General features: G+C 39.3%; 1 protein-coding gene across 3 annotated transcripts in view; it reads right to left on the bottom strand.

Moving 5' to 3' along the window:
* Positions 1-24,088, bottom strand: part of HACL1 (2-hydroxyacyl-CoA lyase 1) — a 39,824-nt gene that overhangs the window by 5,641 nt on the left and 10,095 nt on the right. For 2 of the 3 annotated variants that reach the window (XM_015132217.3, XM_077991431.1), the window contains exons 5-14: positions 23,265-23,337; positions 19,866-19,943; positions 18,613-18,707; positions 16,249-16,361; positions 12,979-13,114; positions 8,426-8,531; positions 6,619-6,702; positions 5,249-5,350; positions 2,026-2,180; positions 1,435-1,593 (exon numbers count right to left, since the gene is read on the bottom strand). In XM_015132217.3, the coding sequence (XP_014987703.3) occupies positions 1,435-1,593; positions 2,026-2,180; positions 5,249-5,350; positions 6,619-6,702; positions 8,426-8,531; positions 12,979-13,114; positions 16,249-16,361; positions 18,613-18,707; positions 19,866-19,943; positions 23,265-23,337 (1,101 nt within the window). The remainder of the gene's footprint in view (positions 1-1,434; positions 1,594-2,025; positions 2,181-5,248; positions 5,351-6,618; positions 6,703-8,425; positions 8,532-12,978; positions 13,115-16,248; positions 16,362-18,612; positions 18,708-19,865; positions 19,944-23,264; positions 23,338-24,088) is intronic. The other variant, XM_015132220.3, reaches the window with a different exon arrangement.

The following is a 24,088-nucleotide window of genomic DNA, read 5'->3' as shown; positions in this document are numbered from 1 at the left end:
CAAGCACGGTGGCTCACACCTGTAATTCTAGCACTTAGGGAGGCCAAGGTGGGTGGATTGCTTGAGCTTACAAATGCGAGACCAGTGTGGCCAACATGGCAAAACCCTGTCTCTACAAAAAAAAATACAAAAAATTAGCTGAGCGTGGTGGTGCATGCCTGTGATCCCAGCTACTCAGAAGGCTAAGGAAGCACGATCACTTGAACTTCAGTGGTTGAGGCTACGGTGAGCCGCAATTGCACCATTCCACTCCAGCCTGGGTGACAAAGCGAGACCCCCATCTTGAAAAAAAAAAAATTGCTTGGATTATCTCATTTGTTCCTCATAATCATCTTTCTAAGGTAGGAACTATGACTAATCCTACCTTTTTTTTTTTTTCAAGGAATTTCTGCCTAAAGGATACTATTCCTACTTTAGAAGAGATGAGACTAAGGCTTGGTTAAGTGACTTTTTTGTTTGTTTGTTTGAGACAGAGTCTTGCTCTGTCGCCCAGGCTGGAGTACAGTGGTGCGATCTTGGCTCACTGCAACCTACGCCTCCCAGGTTCAAGCGATTCTCCTGCCTCGGCCTCCCAAATAGCTGGGACTATAGGCATGTACCACCACACCTGGCTCTTTTTTATATTTTTAGTACAGACAGGGTTTCACCATGTTGGCCAGACTGGTCTCTAACTCTTGACCTCAGGTGATCTGCCCACCTCGGCCACCCAAAGTGTTGGGATTACAGGTGTAAGCTACCATGCCCAACCTTGGTTAAGTGACTTAAAGTCACATGGCTCTGACTTGATAGAACCAGTTTTTAAATCCAGGCCATTTGTCCCACATTGAGACGGGGTCTCACTCTGTTGCCCAGGCTGGAGTGCAGTGGTGTGACTTCAGCTCACTACAACCTCCACCTCCCAGTTCAAGCAATTCTTCTGCCTCAGCTTCCTGAATAGCTGGGATTACAGGCATGCTTCACCACATCTGGCTAATTTTTTTTTTTTTTTTTTTGTATATTTAGTAGAGATGGGGTTTCACCATGCTGGCCAGGCTGGTGTTGAACTCCTGACCTAAAGTGATCTGCCTGCCTTGGCTTCCCAAAGGGCTGGGATTACAGGTGTGAGCCAAGGCACCTGGCAGAAGCCATTCCCTTAACCACCACACTCGCTATTTCCCATAGGAAACAAGCTTCTTTCAGTCCCCAACATTTTTTTCTCAGTGACCTCAAAACCACTCCCCACAGTTTTATAGGTTTTTACCACACAGTGAGGAGGCCAGAAAGATACTGTTCTGGAAGAGAAAGACCGTGGGTTACTGCCACTAGCATCCTCAGGACAGAGCACAGTGCTATTCACAGGGCAGCTGGTGAACACCTGGTAAGTATTTGTCAGATGACTGTGTCATTTTTCATATTCTAGAGAATTAAGTGCTCTGATTCAGGATGATGTTTTACCTGCAGATGGTTTCCACCTCCATGCCAGAAAACCCAAATGCACTGTCTCCCTCCACACAGATGACCCGTTGCCCAGGGCTTCTATCTTTAGCCACCATGGCAGCTGCAATAGCAAATCCTAAACCAACTCCCATTGTTCCGAAAGTACCAGCATCAAGCCTGTTGGAGAACAAAGCTAAAATGAAACCCTCTGGGGCATGTCATAGAGGATGGGGTTGGCACAAACCTTCTAGTCCTATTTACATGGTTGATGGAAAAATAAAGAACCATAAAAACATTCTCTTTCTTCAATATAAAATCCTTAGACTGTTAGGAACTAATTTGTCAAGGACAGAAAAAAGCCACTCATGTTTGCTTGGGAGACTATAAACTATATTCCTATAACACTAAGTAAATAATTATCACAGGATACCAAGAACACATCAAGCATAAAAACTCTACAAAACCTCACCTAACAATACTTTTATGAAATATGCCCTTACATACTGAACATGTATTAATTCTCAAATGTCTTCTTAATCTGCACTATTATAGTTTCATATTAAACACATCATAATGAATTACGACTTCTTTCTTATTTAGAAGTCTTACCTGTGGCGAGGAAGGTAGTTCTGAAGCACAGTCCGTCCAATGTCCATAGTATTTGCTCCTTCGCTTACCACAAAGCAGTCTCTAGGTAGTTGCTCTTGAACATGGTAGAATACTGTGTAATAATTCATAGGCAGAGATTCTCTGGAAGCTAGTTCCTGAAAAGTAGATGGGAATGTAATCAAATTAAATTGGGATACAATGAAAATAACCAATGTTAATAAACTGTTATCAAACTTATTTGGAAATATGCAACAACTACAAAAGCTACAAGGTTCCCAAATGGCTATAAAATGGCCACTCTGAGAAGCTGGCTGACCTGTGAACAGCCCTGGGGGACATGTGTCCCACAGTCCCAGTTTGGAACACAATTAAATAAGCTTGGGAATATCCCTCCTCTTGGAGATCTGCAACGCACAGGAGTGTATTAAAGACTCTGAGAAGTCCTATAGTAAAGAGAGCTGGGAAGCACTGGGTTATATAAAACTAAACATTCTTATTTGAGCGCTCTTAGGAAAATGGTGCCTTAGAAAAAGTAAAATTTATTTCAGAATATTTTCATCTGAAATATGACCCTAAACTTAAACTGTCACAATTTTAGAACACAATCTGAAAATCTAGTTTTTCCCCCAACACACTTGAGAGTAAAGGAGATACGTTACCCCCACTATTCTAAAGAGTCCCTGAATGGAGAGAAAAACAGCAAAGTAAATGCCTTTGTTTAGCCACATGCCTTTTAGGGCTGAGAGAAAGCCATAGAGAGTTTTAGCAGCAACAGTCCCATCTGGTCCCGGCACTGCCTCTTCACTTATGCTACTTTGTTCTGCTGGACATTATACCCATGATAAATGAGGGACCCTCCTATACTCTGGCACCAAGGAAGAGAGGCAAGTCCCTTCTATCTTAAACCAATATCATTCCTATGTGAAAGAAAAGATTAGTCATGATACGACTCAGGAAATAAAATTGAGACTGGTGGCTGGGTGCAGTGGCTCACGCCTGTAATCCCAGCACTTTAGGAGGCTGAGGCGGGTGGATCACGATGTTAGGAGTTCAAGACCATCCTGGCCAACATGGTGAAACCCTGTCTCTACTTAAAAAAAAAAATACAAAAATTGCCTGGGTGTGGTGGCTCACACCTATAATCCCAGCACTTTGGGAGGCTGAGGTGGGCAGATCACCTGAGGTCGAGAGTTTGAGATCAGCCTGACCAACATGGAGAAGCTCCGCCTCTACTAAACATACAAAATTAGCCAGGCATGGTGGCGCATGCCTGTAATCCAGTTACTTGGGAGGCTGAGGCCGGAGAATCACATGAACCCAGGAGGCAGAGGTTGCAGTGAGCCAAGATCGCGCCACTGTACTCCAGCCTGGGCAACAAAAGCAAGACTCCATCTCAAAAAAGAAAAAAAAAAAAATTAGCCGGACGTGGTGCCAGGTACCTGTAATCCCAGCTACTCAGGAGGCTGAAGCAGGAGAATCGCTTGAAACTGGAAGGCAGAGGTTGCAGTGAGCTGAGATCACGCCACTGCACTCTAGCCTGGGCAACAAGAGTGAAACTCCACCTCAGAAAAAAAAAATGAGACTGGCTCCAGATAGAAACAGTCGTTGATTAAAATTCCAATGTAGGCCAGGCACAGTGGCTCATGCCTATAATCCCAGCACTTTGGCAAGCTGAGTAGGGGGAACATGAGGTCAAGAGATGGAGACCATCCTGGCCAACATGGTGAAACCCGCCTTTACTAAAAATACAAAAACTAGCTGGGCATGGTAGTATGTATCTGTAATCCCAGCTACTTGGGAGGCTGAGGCAGGAGAATCACTTGAACCCGGGAGGCGGAGGTTGCAGTGAGCTGAGATCAGGCCATTGCACTCCAGCCTGGTGACAGAGCAAGACTCCGTCTCAAAAAAAAAAAAAAAAAATTCCAATGTAAGATAGATTCATGCATAATCAATTCTGCTATAATGCTTGATGCAAAAACGTGAATTTATTCTAAGACAATTGATATATTAGGGAACCAAGTGAGCATAACTCAAATTTTATATTTGCTTATGCATGATTCTACCAGAAATCTGCACCCAGTTGAACAAAGATACATAGGAATACACAAAACAATTTTTAAAAATCACCTTTCTCACATAGGGAAAGCACAATACACACACACATGCACACACACACATGCACACAGGTGCATGTACATACACACATACAGACTTTACTGTAAATTGCCAAATCCTACAGCACTGATTCATTTCAGTGCTAGTAGTAGACAGTTTGATGGTTTCTAGCATCACTACAATTTCCAAAACCTTAGCTACCAGGCAAAGCCAAGAGTGCAAACGAGAGTGCCGCAAAAAAATTTCCAGCAGTGATACAAAAGTTAAATAGAAAAGAAGGCTATACATTGGATCAAAATTTCAATTTTTATGAAACAGCTATTATAATAGCACGCCCTGAAGGACTTAAATCTTAAAAGCAGAAAAACATCTCAAACATCCCAAAATTTAAGGATTCCCAAAACAAAAAAATCACTTAATAGTTAATTTTTCCTTTAGAGACAGGGTCTCACTCTGCCACCCAGGCTTGAGTGCAGTGGCATGATCTACTGCACTGCCACCTCAACTCCTAGACTCAAGCAATCCTCCAATATCAGCCTCCTGAGGAGACAGGACAACAGGTGTGTCCCACCACATCTGGCTAATTTTTTTTTTTTTTTGTAGAGACAAGGTCTTGCTATACCCAGGCTGGTCTCAAACTCCAGGCCTCAACTGATCTTACTGCCTTGGCCTCCAAAAGCACTCAGATTACAGGTGTTTAAATATGATGTTCTATGCCAACATCAAACTGAAAACACACCCATCCACTTCTACTATTATCACTTTCCATCTGACGTCTGATCACCTTTCTTCCACCAGCTCACAGTAACTCACAAGCTACAACCTTTCAGAAACTTCAGGTCTTTTTCAAAGTAAAATGCTATATTCATTGGCATATATTTCTTAACCATTTAACATGTTTAAAACATTAGGCTCTTATCTTATTTTTATGTTACACCAAGTTTTTGAGAATGGTGCCACTACACCCCTTTTTCCATGAGCCCTGGGGTTTTTATTGCACAATTTTGCACAGCAAGGTGATTTTTAGGAATGCACATGTCACGTTACGGCAGAAGTAACTGAATCATGCACCTGACCTGTTCTTGAGCTTCAGTAGGTCCCATTTTACCTTGGATGCAGCTTCATTGCTCTTCATTTTTTCTCTCAGAGTTTTCCACCACTTGCTCTCTGGAGGATACTGCCATGGTGTTTTATCAAATTCCTCTAAAAGCTAAAAAAAAAAAACACACACACACACACACACACACACAAAACCATATAAACTTTTTCTTTGCCTTTTTTTTTTGAAATGAAGTCTCGTTCTGTCACTGAGGCTGGAGTACAGTGGCGCAGTCTCAGGTCACTGCAACCTCCACCTCCCAGGTTCAAGCGATTCTTCTGCCTCAAACTCCTGGGACTACAGGTGCCTGCCACCACACTCGACTAATTTTTGTATTTTCAGTAGAGACGGAGTTTCACCATGTTGGCCAGGCTGGTCTCAAACTCCTAACCTCAGGTGATCTACCTGTCTTGGCCTCCCAAAGTGCTGGGATTACAGGGATGAGCCACCGTGCCCAGTCTGCTTTAAAAAAATAAATTTAAATCATATTAACATGGAAATATCTTCTTAAGGAAGACAGTATGGCCATACTACTCTTCATATTACTCAGACTCTTTTTTTCCTCTAGTTAGTAAACACCTGATAGAATATCAATGGATAACATGGAAGGCTTCCGTTTGGGTCAGTGTGGGTTTCTGCTAGATGCTGGAATGCCCTTAGGACAGACTGGAGTACTGTTACCTCCTCCACACCTCAAGCAGGGGCTCTGAGACCCTCCTTGGTCTTTGACACTAGAAGGAAAATCACTCCTTCCACAGAACTCTTATAGGAAAACCAAAAAATAACCATGGACTTCTATGATACAGACCATTTGCTCCAGAGTGATTTAATATGTGATTTGGGATTACATCCTATACTGTGTAATCGTGACAACCATACCAAATTGTATCATCCAAAATCAAGTGATAAATGTGTCTATATTTTATCTCCTGTCACAGTGAAGTGTACAAACTACGTACAAATAATAAGAACCTGAAAAGTCACTGATTAAAGAGTAAAAAGCTCTTTTTTACCTAAAAAAATACTGTTAGACTTTTCCAGTGCTAAGCCATTTCTTGGCAGTAAGTTCAGTTCCTTTGGAAGGTATACTTTTTCAGATAGCTGGATCCTATTTAGTAAATTACGGTTTGCCTACTGAAAGATGTTACATTTTCGATCACCTTCCAAAAATGCTTAACTTACATAAAAATGAGCTATGTACCAGAAGTTGGACTTATCAAGTTCCAAAGTTGTATTTAAGAATAGTTTTCGATCACACATTTTGTTTAAAACAGATATGAATAGTAGACCTGTTACCAAGTGAATCAAGATTAAAACATTTTCAAGAATTGACTATTCCCTAAAGAGCACTCCACACAAACTAAAACAAAAGTTCTCACCTGCTTAGTGACAGCATTTATGTCTCCTAGTAAAGTAACAGCCGGCTTCACATTATTACCCAATTCTTCTGCACAGATATCAACCTAAAAAAGAGACAAGGCTAAAGAACAATCCATGTTTATTCTGAAAAATATGTCAGAAATCAATTAAGACTGAATAAATGAACTGTGTATATAGAACACATGATAAAGAAGATTTGATATTTTGAAGTTCCTTAATAAAAAAAGTAAAAGTCCATAGAACTATATTAGTATCATAGCTAGTATAGAGAGCCTCATTTAAAAATCTACTCTACGGAATTTTGGTATTGCTTCATTATACCCATAGCGAATGCATTTGACCTGATCAATGATGGTTTTGCATCTAATCAGTAAGTTTTATTGAATCACACTTGGAATTCCTATCTAGAGTGTAGGTTCTCAAATTTGAGCATATATCAGAGTCACCTGGTGTATTCTGGGCTTGATAAACCATAGACTGTAGGAGTCTACCTCAGAGTTTTTTATTTTAATAAGTCTGGGGTAGGGTCCAGAAATGTGCTTTTCTAACAGGTTTCACAGGTGGTGCTGATGTAGCTGGCCCAGGGAATCACATTTAGAGAATCACTCCAAGAACATGGTGTGATTACTTCTCCATTTACTCAGAAGTTCCATGTCTGGATGGCCATGGACAAACGAAAATGGCTTCTGCAAAGAGGAATAATGTAGCCACCCCAAAGGGGATGTATCTTATTCTATAATCAAGAGGGGTAATCAAGAGGTATCAGTATCTTCCAGTTAACTCAGTCTTGCTTGTCTGCGGTTTTAGTTCTCAATGCGTTCAGCTGGGAAAGGAGCAATCAGACATTGACTCCTTAAGTAGCAAAAGGTAGACTGGGAAAAGGGCAACTGTAGCTGGCTCATCAAACATTAAAATAACCCAAGCACAGTGGCTCAAGTCTGTACTCCAGCATTTTGGGAGACTGAGGTAGGAGAATTGCTCGAGGTCAGGAGTTTGAGACCAGCCTGGGCAACACGGTGAGACTGTGTCTTTACAAAAAAATAAAAAATTAGCCAGGCACTGTTGTACGCGTCTATAGTCCCAGCATGTCAGGAAGCTGAGGTGGGAGGATCACTTGAGCTCGAGAGATTTAGGTTGAAGTGAGCCATTATCATGCCACTGCACTCCTGCCTGGGTGACAGAGCAAGATGCTGTCTCAAAAACAACCACCAAGCAAAAACATCAAGCAAAATGGGGCCAATCAGTGTAGAGCAAAAAGGTTTGCATGCCACTATGCAGGTAGTATTTTCCACATCAGTAAAGAAACTGGCTTATAAGGTGGGTCATAACGATAGAAGAATCATCAAAGACAGGTCAGAATACATTCCGGATACTGTTTAATGACATATAAAACAGTGTCATTTAGAAATTCCCATTGGAAAGGTAAAAGTTTTGGCATCTGAAAGAAAACCTCACTCCCTAACAAGGCCAAATGTTTTGTTCTAGTCTACCATCCTACAGTCTCTTTTCTCTACCTTTAAATATACTTGAATTGTGAAGAAAAGACAAATTATGCTTTTTGAACTGTTTGAAAGTTAATTTTGAAAGGTTTTCTGGCTAGAAGTAAAGCGGCCCATTATGTTTCATAGGCTAGAAAAGGAAGCTTATTTTGGTACCTGTAATTATGTTAGACAATTTATAAAATTCTACTTACGTAAAAAGAGAACAGTTTTTTTAATAGAAATCAAGAAGAAAACAGAGCTGATTATGGCTGATAGGGAGAACAATGAACACAGACATTTCTGATTTTAAGTTCCTCCTAAGTACCTGGATAAACTTCACATCTGGCTGGTATCTTGGAGGCAGTCCAAAATGTAAAATCCAATTTAGTCTGGCACCAAATAACACAATTACATCAGCAAATTGCAAAGCCCTATTAAAAAAATTGATATAAAAGTATAACTATATTTCTTATTTGAATCATTCTAAAATTTATCTCTAAAGTATTTGAAAAGTCTAAATCATTTGGAGCTTACATCAGACTTCAGAATCAGCTTCTAGGGTATATTTGATCTTTCAAGCTAAAATAATTTATAAAACCATTCTATATAAATAGTTATCTAAAATATAAATTAAGTTTAAAAAATTACCATAAGCTGTATCTATACTTTTATTACTTTTTTATAATTAGAAAAATTAGTACAAGTCCACTGTAGACAATCCAGAAAAAAACAGAAAAAGTATAAGGCTAAAAACAAAATCACCCCATAATACTTTCAACTTATAAACTATTATGAATATCCTGGTATATTTTCATCCACTCTTTTTTTGTATGCAAATATATTTTTACATAGTTGACTTTATATACTATAATACTGTCTCATACACTTTTTTTTGTTTTGTTTTGAGACACGGTCTCTCTCTTTCGCCTGGGCTGAAATGCAGTGGTGCAATCATGGCTCACTGCATTCTCTACCTCTCAGGCTTAAGCAATCCTCCTACCTCAGCCTCCTGAGCAGTTGGGACTACAGGCACGTGCCACTGCACCTGGCTAATTTTTAATTTTTTGTAGACTGGTCTCGAACTCCTGGGCTCAAGCGATTCACCCGCGTTGGCCTCCCAAATTGTTTGGATTACAGGCATGAACCATTGTGCCTGGCTGTCTCATATACTTTTGCTTACATAAATGTTTTCCTGGCCTGGTGCAGTGGCTCACGCCTGCAATCCCAACACTTTGGGAGGCCAAGATAGGCAGATCACGAGGTCAACAGATGGCGACTACCCTGGCCAACATGGTGAAACCCAGTCTATACTAAAAATACAAAAATTAGCCGTGCTTGGTGGTGTGCACCTGTAGTCCCAGCTACTTGGGAGGCTGGGGCAGAAGAATCGCTTGAACCCAAGAGGCAGAGGTTGCAGTGAGCCGAGATCACGCCACTGCACTCCAGCCTAGCGACAGAGTGAGACTATGTCTCAAAAAAAAAAAGTTTTCCTTTGTCATTAAGTTCTTAAATACAACTTTTAAAGTCTACATATTTTGCTGAACACATATACCAAAATTTATTTAATGTTTTCTCAATTTCTGGATATTCTGTTATTAATAGTGCTGGGTTGCACATCTTCATACTTAAGTCTTAATGCACTCTTCACGTTGGTCCCTAGAAAGAAGTATTTTTAAGACTATTGATCCATATTCCAGAATTGCTTTCTAAAATATTGTATCAACTAGATTTCTAAGTTTTATTTATTTTAATACTTTTGTCAATATAACTTCTAATCTTTTAATGATTTTTACTTTCATAACACAACCACCCTTGCTTGCTTTTTCTTTACTTCACTTATCTTTGCCCAGTCTTGTTTTAAAGCTGTATCATTATGTTTCAGATGTGGCTCTTATAACACATATAGTTGCTGTTATTACTAATCTAATCTGAATGTCTGCCTTTTTCCAAGAGAGTTTATTATCATCATCGCTGTGGGTTTTGTTTTGCTTTTCACTTCTCATTTTTCTGCGTCTTTTATCTAGTTCCCATTTTTCTTGTCTTTTGCCATACAGGATCTGTATTTACTGCTTTTGTCTTCTTCGGTGATAAATGCAATTTTTCGCAGAAATTGTATACTCAAAAATTAAGCACATACTCAAAAATCATCTTCAATATTGTAATAGTCCTATGAGACCCAATTTAACAAACAGATAACTGCAATCAGCAGGACAGACTTGCTTACTGATACTCTAAAACTCTTGAAACCATTGATTTGATTATTTATAGCCCCTTGCAACCTTTTTTACACTGGCAATGTCATTAATATTATCCTCTTAAAATCTGGCTAGATTGAAGATAAACTTCATTTTAACCTAAGTATAAAAAAAATTAACAGTGTAAGAATTAACTTGGTTACTGTATATAGTAATATAAATAAAAAGACGATATATTAAGGTAGCATTAAGTGAGGAACAATTAAAGATCTAGCAGCAAATATTACATTTACAAAGCCCTCAGAAGTCAAGTGTTCACGCCTGTATTCCCAGGACTTTGGGAGGCCAAGGTGGAAGGATCACTTGAGCCTAGGGGTCTGAGTACAGGCTGGGGAACACAGTGAGGCCCTGTCTCTACAAAATAAAAATTAAAAACCTTCAGAATTAATTTTAACCCATGAATGAAAATATGAAGAACACCAAATATGTGACAATAATAAACTATGGAAAGGGAAGGAAAAAATGGGATCAAAAAAGATATTTAGGGGACTGCAAATGAATCCATAATTTTTTGCTTCCTAAAAAGAAAAAAAAACCAACCCTAGGCCAGGCATGGTGGCTCATGCCTGTAATCCCAGCGCTTTGGGAGGCTTAGATGGGTGGATTCCTTGAGCCCAGGAGATCAAGACCAGCATGGGCAACATGGTGAAACCTCGTTTGTACAAAAAATACAAAAATTAGCCAGGTTGTAATGGCACACGCCTGTAGTTCCAGCTATTAATACTTGGGAGGCTGAGGTGGGAGGATTGCTTTAGCCCAGTAGGCAGAGGTTGCAATCAGGTGTGATTGCGCCACTGCACTCCAGTCTGGGCAACAGAGCAAGACCCCCTCTCCAAAAAACCCAAAAACCCTAAAGCAATATAAAATAATGTTAATAACTGATGCAATCCTACTTATTATATATTATTCCCAAATGAAACCTTTTTTACTTAGAGATTCATCTGTCTGTACTTTTTATGTTGACACTGAGTGGTGGTTATGTAAGTGTTCGTTACATTATTCTCTCTTCCTGTGTGTATAGTTAGAATATTTCATGATAAAGACATTTCAAGAAATTAAAAAGAAAAAAGTTATAGTACATTAAAAAGCATGTCTTAAAAATCTAAAAAGAGGAAGCTTCCAATGCCAGCCAAGATTGGGTAAGTCTGAAGAAGCAACCCACACAGAGGGTGAGTTTCCAAGGTATTTCTCCTCCGTGTTTTGTCTCCTGGCTTTCACTCAAAGACAGCCCTAGTTGCAGAACTGCAAGCAGCGAAAACTCGCAGAGAAACTGTTTTTTTGGCCAAAGGATCAGGAAAAGGGCCACTGCAAGCTGGACAGTCTAGGGGAAAATGGTCAGATTTTTCTTCTTTTTTTCTTTATCTCCCAGCTCTGCTCTGAGGGCAGCCCTACTGCAGAGCTGCATTGTGGTGGCTCCCAAGCAGCTGAAATTCCAAGAGAAACGTCATCTCTCAGGCAAGAGGGATTGGAAAAAAGGGTTCCTGTGGTCTGAAGAGCATGGGGACAATCCCCATTATTTTTTTCTTCTGCAGCTTGTTCAGAGGGCAGCTTTAGTTATGTGATACTATAAGGGAGCAGCAAGAGCCAGGAAAAGGGGCACCTGAGAATGGGAGAGTGGGGGTGGGGAGCCTACGGAGGAGAGAAAATAAATCTCTAATTTGGGTATGAACCAGTACATGTCTGGGGCTCACCCCTGAGCTGAGCATGTGCAGACAGCCTGAAAAACAGCACAGCAAAGGCTCTGAAACTTACGTGACCCTGGAACTACTTACTTATGGTAAGTTCACACTTCAATTTGTAGTCAAGCTAATCTAATCATGTTGATTGATTGCTAAGAGAAACCAACAAAAATCAACATTCTACAGAGGATTTAATATGACCCAGAATCTCAAAATATAATATTCAAAAATCCAGGATACAATCCAAAATTACTCAGTACAAAAAGAGCCAGAAAAATGTGATCAACTCTCAAAATAAAAGATAATGAATAGATGCCAATCTGAGATGACTCAGATGTTGGAATTAATAAACAAAGACTGCAGAAACTATTGTAACTTACTCCATCATGAAGTATAGAAAAATATTCTTGAAAGAAATGTGAAAATAGAAGATCTGAGCAGAGAAAAAAAATATAAAATAAAAGAATTAAAAAGAAATGAATAGATACTCAGGGACATATCAGACAATATCAAAATGGATGAAGGTTGACATAGAAAACAATATTTGAAGAAAGAAGGATGAAAACTTTCCAAATCTAGAGAAAGACAAATTTAGAGAAAGAAATAAATTTTCAGATTCAAGACTTGAGAATCCCAAACAGGCTAAATTAAAATAAACCATGTACAGACACATCATAATTAAACTGCTGGAAACGAAAGATAAAAGAAAATATCGGTAGCAGCCATGGAAAAACAACATATTACATACAGAGCAACAATAATTTGAATAACTGCAGATTTCTCATATGAAACCAGGAAAGCCAGAAGATAGTCCAAAAATAAACAGGTATGCTTAAAATTCCACGATTCTTTCAGAACTCCATCCTAGATGAAGATCACAAAATAATTTAAATTAGCCTAAAATCTACCAAGCCATTGTATTTAAAATCTGGAACGCCACACACCTGGATCTGGCTGCACCTACACAGTATGGATGGTTGTCAGGGACAACACCCTTCCCCATAGGGGTGGGCAAAAATGGCAGTTTATATTGCTCCACCAATTTCTGGATACTCTCTTCTGCATGAGCATAAGCAGCACCTACAAGAAATACAAATGCATTGGACAATTCAGTTAAGCTCTAGGCACTGTGACCCTTAAAAAAGTTCACGTGGGCCGGGCGCGGTGGCTCAAGTCTGTAATCCCAGCACTTTGGGAGGTCGAGGCGGGCGGATCACGAGGTCAGGAGATCGAGACCATCCTGGCTAACACAGTGAAACCCCGTCTCTACTAAAAATACAAAAAACTAGCCGGGCAAGGGGGCGGGCGCCTGTAGTCCCAGCTACTCGGGAGGCTGAGGCAGGAGAATGGCGTAAACCCAGGAGGCGGAGCTTGCAGTGAGCCGAGATCGGGCCACTGCACTCCAGCCTGGGTGACAGAGCAAGACTCCGTCTCAAAAAAAAAGTTCATGTGAAATTGCTTTTTATTTATTTATTTTTTGAGACAGGGACTTACTCTATCACCCAGGCTGGAGTGCAGCGGCATAATTTTGGCTCACTGTAACCTCTGCTCCCCTGGCTCAAGTAATCTTCCCTCCTCAGCTTCCCGAGTTGCTGGGACTACAGGCACACACCACCACCGCACTCAGCTACTTTTAAAATTTTCTGAAGAGGCGAGGTCTCCCTATATTGCCCAGGCAAGTCTGCTGGTCTTGAACTCATGGGCTCAAGCAATCCTCCTTCCTTGACCTCCTACGAAATTGCTTGTAGATCAATACTCAAATACTCTCCTTCTGCCTATACCTGAGCTTAAACTCAAAACAAATTGTGACTACAGTTTTTATTGCTGTTATTTTTAAATGCTTACCAAAGTAAGAGTTCTAATCTTCCACCAATAATACTCTCAATTATTCTGAAGGATGTCTATCTCAAAACAAAAGTCACATCTCACAGCTCTTGCTACTGTCACTTACCCATTCTATGCTACGGTCCTACTGAACTACACTCCACTCTACAATTCCCTGAACACACTATCTTCATTGGGAGGCCCAGGTGGCCTGGGAAGAATGTTGCCCCGAAAGAGAAAAGCCCTCTCTACCCTCACATGTTGGTCCTCATCTCCAGCAAACCTCCTCTACACAAGGTCTCCTAGTCCAGGCATGGAAATTCTAAGGTGCATTAAGTTTCTAAAGATATGCAGATCTTTCTACAGGCTCTATAATTCTGTGATTGTAACAGAGCTAACCCCAGTGGGACACATTATCTTTTTTTTTTTTGAGGCAAAGTCTCACTCTTGTCATCCAGGCTGGAGTGCAATGGCGCAATCTCAGCTCACTGCAACCTCCGCCTCCCGGGTTCAAGCGATTCTCCTTCCTCAGCTTCCCAAGTAGCTGCGATTACAGGCGCCTGCCACCACGCCTGGCTAATTTTTGTATTTTTAGTAGAGACGGGGTTTCACCATGTTGGCCAGGCTGGTCTTGAACTCCTGACCTCAGGGGATCCACCCACCTCAGCCTCCCAGAGTGCTGGGACTACAGGCATGAGCCACCCTGCTCGGCCCACATTATCATTTGTTTTCACAGTTGTGTGCCTGGGAATAACCCTATACCCTATTCCCTTGATGGCACGAAAAATACCTTATTGTTCAAATATTCCATTTCTAATGTCATCAAGACCACTATATTTTTTTGCTATTTTATACTTTTTCAAGGCTAGTATATTATTCCATATTCTGTATTTATAATTCTCTACTGAATCCTAGTAAATAGTATCATGCACTTGCAGATTCAATATAATGCTCCATTCTACAAAACTACCTTGAAATCCCTTCTTATACATGTATGATGAAAATCAGTTCCTTTTTTTATCCAGAAAGTGTTCTTGTATTCTCCTTCCTGTCTCAATGTCTTTGTACACTCAGTTCTCTCTTCCTGCTTTGCCTTTGGTCTCTATCCACTTGGTAAACCACTGTCTTCTTTTTCAAGATACAGCTGTTGTGTCACCTCTTCTGGATAGTCCTTCCGTATTACCTACACAAGCAAATTGTTTCTGCTTTCCTTGAAAACCCACCTCAGCCTCTCTGTACCCATCGCACAAGAGTATACCGCACTTACTTGTTACCAGGTCTATCTCCCCTCCCCAATAGGTAGGAACTACTATTTCTCTGTATCCCTCATGAATGTTTTATGTAATCCCTGCCTTATCATAAGCACTCATCAAATGTTTGTTAAAAGAAGAATGAAAACTAGCATCCACTGAGTGCTTTCCACATATTTTGCTATTTAATTGTATCCCACTGAGGCAGTTAATATCCCTATTTTACAAGTGAGGTAATCTGAGACTCAAAGCAGTTGTTTCCCAAAGTCACCGAGCTAATACATCATATAACACGTTCAACTCAATTCTGACCTCAATTTTTTTGTCGTACACTATCAAACTATTTTTAGTTTCTACGTATTTAGTTCCTAAGCAGTTGATAATTGATTAGCACGGTCATAGGTGATCCCAGCAGCCTCCATTCTAGAACACGAAATGGATACTATAATCAGTTGCTGACAGGAGTATAAGTTGGTTGGTACACCACCTCTGGAGAAAGCAATATGACAATATGTACAAAACTCTTAAAAATATTAATACCCTCTAACTTTTCTTTCTAGGAATCTTAAATCCTAAATACAGAAAAAGCTTTAGGCACAAACATGTTTGCCACAGCTACTCTAAACAAACAAATAGTAATTGGCAAAGATTTAAATATTTGCCAGGAAAGTAAGTGTTAATGTACACATGAAGACACATTAAAAAATATACTTAGGAAATACTTCTAAGATGAAAAATATTATAATCTTAAATGAATAAGGTAGAATACAAAACTGTCTATATAGTATGAGCACAGTATGTAATATATATGTCAAAAGGAATAGAAATGTACTAAATGTTAAAAATAGCTACCTTAGATGAAGGAACTTCTACTTTTCTTGGTTTTCCAAAATGTTTTATAATAGAATAAACACATTTCACTAATAAGACCAAAGAAATTAAATAGGTAGTATTTCCTTAAAAGGGTGAAATCTCTGGGCATTAATGTCTATAATTTCAAAACAAATAATGCTAAATGGATGATGAGAATTCTTACCCCAATTTCAAACATTAGAACAGACATTAATAAACAACAAAAGTTTATAAAAAGAATTGGCACTTTCAAAAGCCTAGCAAGATTTAGAGTTCTATTCATGTTACCTTTCCCGATGATAAGAAGGGGCTGTTTGGCATTCTTAATAACAGAAGCTGCCGTGCACACAGCAGAGGTTTCTGCCATGCTAATAGGAGGTGACATGCAGCGCTCCACGTGCCTGGAAAAAAAGAGCCCTATTAATTAAAAGAGGCCAGCTCTGATCTTTTTATTGTGAAAATTTCAAATATATAGAAAGGTAGAAAAAATAGTACAATAAGTCCCCACATACCCCCATATAGATCTAACAACTTAATATCATTTTACCACATTTGTTTCATATATACACACATAAACATGCATTTATTTTTCCTGAACTATTCTAAAGTAAATAATAGGCATCAAGACACTTTACCCTTAAAAATTTCTCCGTGCAGCTGTGAATAATAAGGACCTTCTCCTATATTCAACTATCACATCATTATCACATCTGGTAAATTAAGAGTTATTCCCTGATATCATCTAATAGCCAGTGAAATGGTCAATTCATTGACAGAAAATCTGAGTTAATGGCTTTGTACTGCAGTAGCAGTAGCAGCTGTCTTAACAGTAAAAACATAATAAAATCTAATGTTTGCTATGTGCCATTTATTCTCATTTATCTGTCAAAACAATGAGGTTAGGTATTAACATCATCTCCACTTCACCACTGAGGAAAAAAAAGGACTCAGAGAAAGTAACTTATCCAAGATCTCCAGATGGCACATGGCAGAGACTGGATTGAACCAGTCATTCTGTCTCCAAAGTCCATGCTTTTAAACACCTTACCACATTTCTTTTTTTTTTTTTTTTTTGGAGACAGAGTCTTACTCTGTCACCCAGGCTGGAGTACAGTGGTGCGAACTTAGCTCACTGCAACTTCCATTTCCCAAGTTCAAGTGATTCTCCTGCCTCAGCCTCCTGAGTAGCTGGGACTACAGGCACATCTCACCAAGCCTGGCTAATTTTTGTATTTTTCGTAGAGATGGGGTTTCACCATGTTGGCCAGGCTGGTCTCAAACTCCTACCTCAGGTGATCCACCCACCTCGGCCTCCCAAAGTGCTGGGATTACAGATGTGAGCCACCACACCTGGCCTCACTACATTTCCACTCACTGGGTGTTAATATTTTAGTATCACAATATGCATTAGTAAAATAAATATTCAAACTGTCACAGTCAAGTATTTCTGGACACCAAGTCCTGTGACATTTCATTTATTCTAATTAATATAAATTATACTGTATAAAATTTAGACATATTGCCAAAATATTTAGACATATAATAGAAAAGGACAATCTGTATAAAATTTAAAAGAAGGCTTACAGAGTTAACTTACCTGAGCTTGCCCTCCTCCCCTTAGTATTATTTTGATTATCATGTTCAGCTATTAGGCAGAATAAACAGATGTCTTTTTTATCCAGCTCTCTCAAATAAAAATCACTCCTGGCCAGGCACGGTGGCTCATGCCTGTAATCCCAGCACTTTGTGAGGCCAAGGTTGGCAGATCATGAGGTCAGGAGTTCGAGACCAGCCTGGCCAACATGGTGAAACCCTGTTTCTACTAAAAATACAAAAATTAGCCGAGCATGGTGGCAGGCGCCTGTAATCCCAGCTACTTGGGAGGCTGAGGCAGAAGAATCGCTTGAACCTGGGAGGCAGAGGTTGCAGCGAGCTGAGATTGTGCCACTGCACTCCAGCCTGGGCAACAGGGAGAGACTCGGTCTCAAAAAAAAAAACAAAAAAAATCACTCTTTGGTACACAGAGTAAACAGTAAGACCCACTGTCTCTCTGTAGTCACTAAAGATCCATTTGGTCCACAACAGCAGAAATGCACTAAACGGTACCCATGATGCTTTAACCCCAAGTACCTATCCTTATCAGGGGATGACTTAGATATCAGTGAAAAATGATTTTTGTACTTCTTTTCACTTAGTGTTTATTTAAGAAATATGAGAATATGAGAAATCATAGAAACCTCTATATTGGAATATTTGTTAACCACAGAGAGAGACAGCTAGATGTTTTTTATCCTGAGTCTTAATAATTTTTAATAATCACCGAACCTCTTGGCTTACATTATAAAGATTCTCAAGGACCCATACTACATTAACAAGGGATGTATATTTATGGTTAATGGAGGAATAATTTCAACGAGGAGTTCAGGACGTTCTAAGTATTTGGTTTAGTAATTAAATCCAGAAATACCTACTAATATCATTTTAATTAAGAGAATTAAGCCCTTTGGCTAGGATTCAGTTTAATTACTAAATCATCAAGTTAAGACAAATGGAAATTAACTTATAAACTGCTGGGTAAATTCTTCTAGAAAGGTAGGCATTATGATAATACATGTACATTGAAGAAAGAATTCCAGCATAACTATTACTCACTTTATAGAACTCACATTCACCTGAAGGTTCACAAAATCTGCTGGTATGTCAACATAGCAAGCACCTGGACGACCATAGATACTGCTTCTCACTGCCTACGTTCATTACAAGTAGAAGAAAAGATTTGTAAAATCTCAGTCTTATCATATTCTACTCAAAGATAATTTAAAACTGTAATTATGAACACTATTTTCATCTTTCTGATGATCACAATTGAAATGTCTTCTATTGACTACAGTTTTAAAGATTTTTTATTTAAAAGGGAGACAGATAAGAAAGTATTCATTTAGGGCTTTAAAATTCATGTTCTATTACACTTTAGTTTTGGAAATTATTCACCAGGCTCTGCCTGCCAAGTTTTTGCACTGTAATATGTACTTTCACCTGCTCCCTAATCTTAATAATCTGGCAGTGTTTTCAGAAACTGTGATGTTGTTACATGTATCAAACGGTTTCTGTAACTCCTGGTTTTGAAACAGCTCAAACATAATTTCATGTATAAATGCTGATTATAATTTATAATACAGATTATCTGTAATCCAAAAATCCAAAATCTCCCAAAATGTGAAACTTTGTGTGTGCCAACATGATGATACAAGTGGAGAATTCCACATCTGACCTCATGTGACAGCTCACAGTCAAAATGCAGGTGTCTAAACAGTTTATTCAGCATCCCCAAGGGAAAAATAAAGTTATCATCAGACTATGTATATAAGGCACATATAAAACATAAATGAATTTCATATTTAGACTTGGGTCGTATCCCCAAGATGTCTCATTATATATATGCAAATATTCTAAAATCTGAAAAAATCTGCAGTCAGAAACCCTTCTGAAAAGCATTTCAGGTAAGGAATAATCAACCTGTATGCTGTTTAATTAACGAACAGAGGGTCTTAGAGGGTTTTGGTTTAGTCCCAATTTTCAAAAATAATCTTTTGCAAAAGCACAAGAGAAAAGGTACTCAGGGGTTCATTATAAACCTTTCTCTTTACTTTTGTATAATTAAAAAGGTAATTTTAAAAACTAAAACACAGGAGAAACTTTTTCCAAAAATAACTTATTTTACCTCTCTATAATTAAATGTAATGACAGTGAACATTAAAATGTAAATAGTTTTCTAACAATGCCATTTTTAACTGCCTGAGTATATTCCAATTTGTCACTCATTCTTCTGAGAATAAGAATAACATTAAATATAAGCAACTGAGAAAAATCAGTTGACTTGGAGAGCTTGTTACTAAATACCATACCTTTTCAATAACAAAAGGAACAGCTTCTATGCTGCTTGGACGGGCAGAGAACTTGGTATATAATCTACAAGCTTCAACCTACGGGGAAAATGAAAATCACTTAAAATTCAGCTCACAATCATATTACTCTCCTGAAAGAAGACAAAATGTTAATAATTAGTTTCTTTTATGTTTAGAGGCAAGATGGAGAAAATGCATTACCTAGACTGTCCCTTAAAAGCCTATTCAAAGCACAAAGTTTTGCCTTGGTATGATTCAGGAAGCATATCATACCAAAGATGCAAAATCTTTTGGCAAAGATGCAAAAGTTTGATAATACCCACCATCCAACACAACACAGGAAAATTCTACAAACTGCTGGTGAGACTATAAACGGGAAAGGAAGTTAACACAATCTACAAAAAATTTAAATCAGCGTATCTTTGGATCCAGCAATTTCACAGATAAGAATATGTAACTTCATCTGTTATATTTTGTTATAATAATAATCTATTCTTACATTTCTGCCAGTGTTCCTTTTATGTGCCTTCCTGCTATGGTGTTTAGAACATATGAATTCAGTAGTGATAATTTTTCACTGCTTAATATATCTTGAGGCATTATATAGAAACTGTTTCTCTTGAAACAGTTTTACAATTTCAGTATGAAATCTATGAAAAACTGATAGTCCCAGGCATGACAAAATTAAGATCACCCCATGATTTTCAGTCTATGTTCATGTCCTTTAGTTTTAAGGACTTCCACAAAAAACAGATATTTGGATTCTTCCTCTTCTGTTTTTAAATTTGATCTAATAAACTATTATTTTCCATTTCAGGAAAAAAATATATAGTGGACATTTATCCTGTTTTCTTTTTCACCTATATAGTTTCTACAGTAACTTTAGATTTCCTTTTAATTAACTTATCTGCTCTACTTATTTTCCAAACACATCAGCATCTTTTAAATAACTGTTGTTATCGTCTACCATTAACTAAATAAAACTTCAATTCATTTCTAAGAGTATAAAAATATAATTTCTGCATTAACCTATACTACAGTTCAGTATTTTAGTTTATCATATATGAAAGTTTATGTTTTGAAGTTCTCAACAATGATTCCTGATTTACAAATAGACTTTGTCTAATGATTTTATTTATGTATTTATTTTTGAGACAGAGTGTCGCTCTTGTCACCCAGACTGGAGTATAGTGGTGCAATCTCAGCTCACTGCAACCTCTGCCTCCTGGGTTCAAGGGATACTCCTGCCTCAGCCTCCCAAGTAGCTGGGATTACAGGCACCTGCCACCAAGCCCGGCTAATTTTTGTATTTTTTAGTAGAAACAGGGTTTCAACATGTTAGCCAGGCTGGTGTCAAATTCCTGACCTCAAGTGATCTATCTGCTTGGGCCTCCCAAAGTAGTGCTGTGATTACAGGGATGAGACACTGTGCCCGGCTGTCTAATGATTTTAACTTTGTCCCTGTAAATGCTCAAATATATTTGCATCTTAAGTGTCAATCATTCACTTTCATCTATTTGTTTCCTACAACTGTTCCTTTTTTTAAAAAAAAAAAGACAAGGTCTCTTGGATGGGTGTGGTGGCTCATGCCTGTAATCCCAGCACTCTGGGAGGCCAAGGTGGGTGGGTCACTTGAGGTCAGTAGTTCAAGACCAGCCTGGGCAACATGGCAAAACACTGTCTCTGCAAAAAGTACAAAAATTATCTGGGCATGGTGGTGTGTGCCTATCTATAGTCCCAGCCACTTGGGAGGCTGAGGTGGGAGGATGGCTTAAGCCCAGGAGGTTGCAGTGGGCCAAGATCGCACCACTGCACTCCAGACTGGGCAACACAGTCATACCCTGTCTCAAAAAAGAGAGAGAAAAAAAAGAAAGAGACAAGACCTGAATATGTTACACAGACTGGTCTCAAACGTTTGGGCTCCAGCAATTCTCCCGCCTCAGCCTAGCAGCTGAGTAGCTAGGAATACAGTTATGAAACACCTTGTCTAGCTTTATTTTTATTTATTTATTTATTTATTTATTTGAGACAGAGTCTCGCTCTTTCGCCCAGACTGGAGTGCAGTGGCTCGATCTCGGCTCGCTGCAAGCTCTGCCTCCCAGGTTCATGCCATTCTCCTGCCTTAGCCTCCCGAGTAGCTGGGATTACGGGTGCCCACCACCAAGCCCGGCTAATTTTTTTGTATTTTTAGTAGAGATGGAGTTTCACCGTGTTAGCCAGGATGGTCTTGATCTCCTGACCTCATGATCTGCCCACCTTGGCCTCCCAAAGTGCTAGGATTACAGGCGTGAGAGCTTTATTCTTAAAACTGTAGCATTTTGTTGATACATTCTTTCAAGTTTCTTTTAATTTTGAAATGCTTTCTTTCCTCCTTCTAAAACAAAAATATGCTTACCCAGAGTCTACTGACAATCATTTTGAGTAAGATTTTTCCTCTCATTTATTTCCCTAAAGTCTGGGAGGCATAGTCCAAAATCATTTTTATTCCTACCTCTTCTTGACTCTTTTAAGAGCCTATTTTCAGAGCTTAAAATCCTGTCACAAAGGTGTATTTCTTTTTTTTTTTTTTTGAGACGGAGTCTCGCGCTGTGTCACCCAGGCTGGAGTGCAGTGGCGCGATCCCGGCTCACTGCAAGCTCCGCCTCCCAGGTTCACGCCATTCTCCTGCCTCAGCCTCCGAGTAGCTGGGACTACAGGCGCCCGCCACCACGCCCGGCTAGTTTTTTGTATTTTTAGTCGAGACGGGGTTTCACTGTGTTAGCCAGGATGGTCTCGATCTCCTGACCTCGTGATCCACCCGCCTCGGCCTCCCAAAGTGCTGGGATTACAGGCTTGAGCCACCGCGCCCGGCCACAAAGGTGTATTTCTTAAAAGCTTGTTTCTAAGCAGGGCCTAAGCTTACCCTTAATACCCACCCTGAGGTTGTCTTATAGTAGCTCAAGACAATTACCTTTAAGTTACTTCAGGTACTTCTAATTTATTTATTTTATTTTGCAAACAGGAGGGTTTTTTTAATCTTCTCCCTAACTCTTAATGGTGTGTATGTATCGTGTTACCAAAATCTTAAGAGTTGCAGGCCAGGTGCGGTGGCTCATGCCTGTAATCCCAGCACTTTGGAAAGCTAAGGCGGGCAGATCACTTGAGCTCAGGAGTTCAAGACCAGCCTGGGCAACATGGTGAAACCTCGTCTCTACAAAAAATTCAAAAATTAGCCAGGCATGGTGGTGCGAATCTGTAGTCCCAGCTGCTTGGGAGGCCAAAGTGGGAGGATTGCTTGAGGTCAGGAGGTCAAGACTGCAGTGAGCTGAGATCGCACCATCACACTCCAGCCTGGGCAACAAAGCAAGATCCTGTTTCAAAAATTAAAAATAAAAAAAGTAACATCTTAAAGTTGGATACCTGAGGAAACTCCTGGAAAGCTCCCATCATTTCTTGGTTTCTTTCAGGGGAACCACCAATCACAAGCAAGGGCCTGAAACAGTCATTTTTTTAACAAGATAATTACAAATGAGATCATCATGTGAAACACTAAACAGAATGTCTAATTCATAACAAATAATAAATGTTAAAGGGAGAGAATATTATATTTTTCTCTTAGAAACTGTAGATTAAGGCTGGGCAAGGTGGCTCATGCCTGTAATCCAGCACTCTAGGAGGCCGAGGCGGGTGGATCACTTGAAGTCAGGAGTTCAAGACCAGCCTGGCCAACATGGTGAAACCCTAGCTCTATATAAAATACAAAAATTAGCTGGGGATGGTGGCAGGCACCTGTAATCCCAGTCACTCAGGAGGCTGAGGTAGGAGAATTGCTTGAACCTGGGAGGTAGAGGTTACAGAGAGCCAAGATTGTGCCACTGCACTCCAGCCTGGGTGACAGAGCAAGACTCTGTCGAAAGAACGAAAGAACGAAAAGAAAGAAAAAAAAGAAACTGTTGATTAAAAAATAGCTAGGAAGCAACCTGATATGACAGAACTTCCCTCAATATCAGAAAAAGACAAAATGTATAGTTTTTCTTCCCTTCTTCCCCTTTTGGATGCTGATGCTAAACTTCCCTGTATACTGACATAAAATAAATTTTTATGCCTTTCTTATTACTTTTGGGACAAGGGGAAGAAAAATTTTACACTTTCCTAAGTGAATATATTTGGAAATTACAAAATAAGTGACATTCCTCAGCAATGAAATTCTTACCCTTCAATGTGGAAAAAAAAAGATATGGCAA

Source organism: Macaca mulatta, chromosome 2 (genome assembly GCF_049350105.2).
Source record: "Macaca mulatta isolate MMU2019108-1 chromosome 2, T2T-MMU8v2.0, whole genome shotgun sequence".
NCBI classification, from domain to species: Eukaryota; Metazoa; Chordata; class Mammalia; order Primates; family Cercopithecidae; genus Macaca; species Macaca mulatta.
The sequence above is the reverse complement of the archived record's forward strand: the minus strand, read 5'-3'. Positions and strand labels throughout refer to the sequence as shown.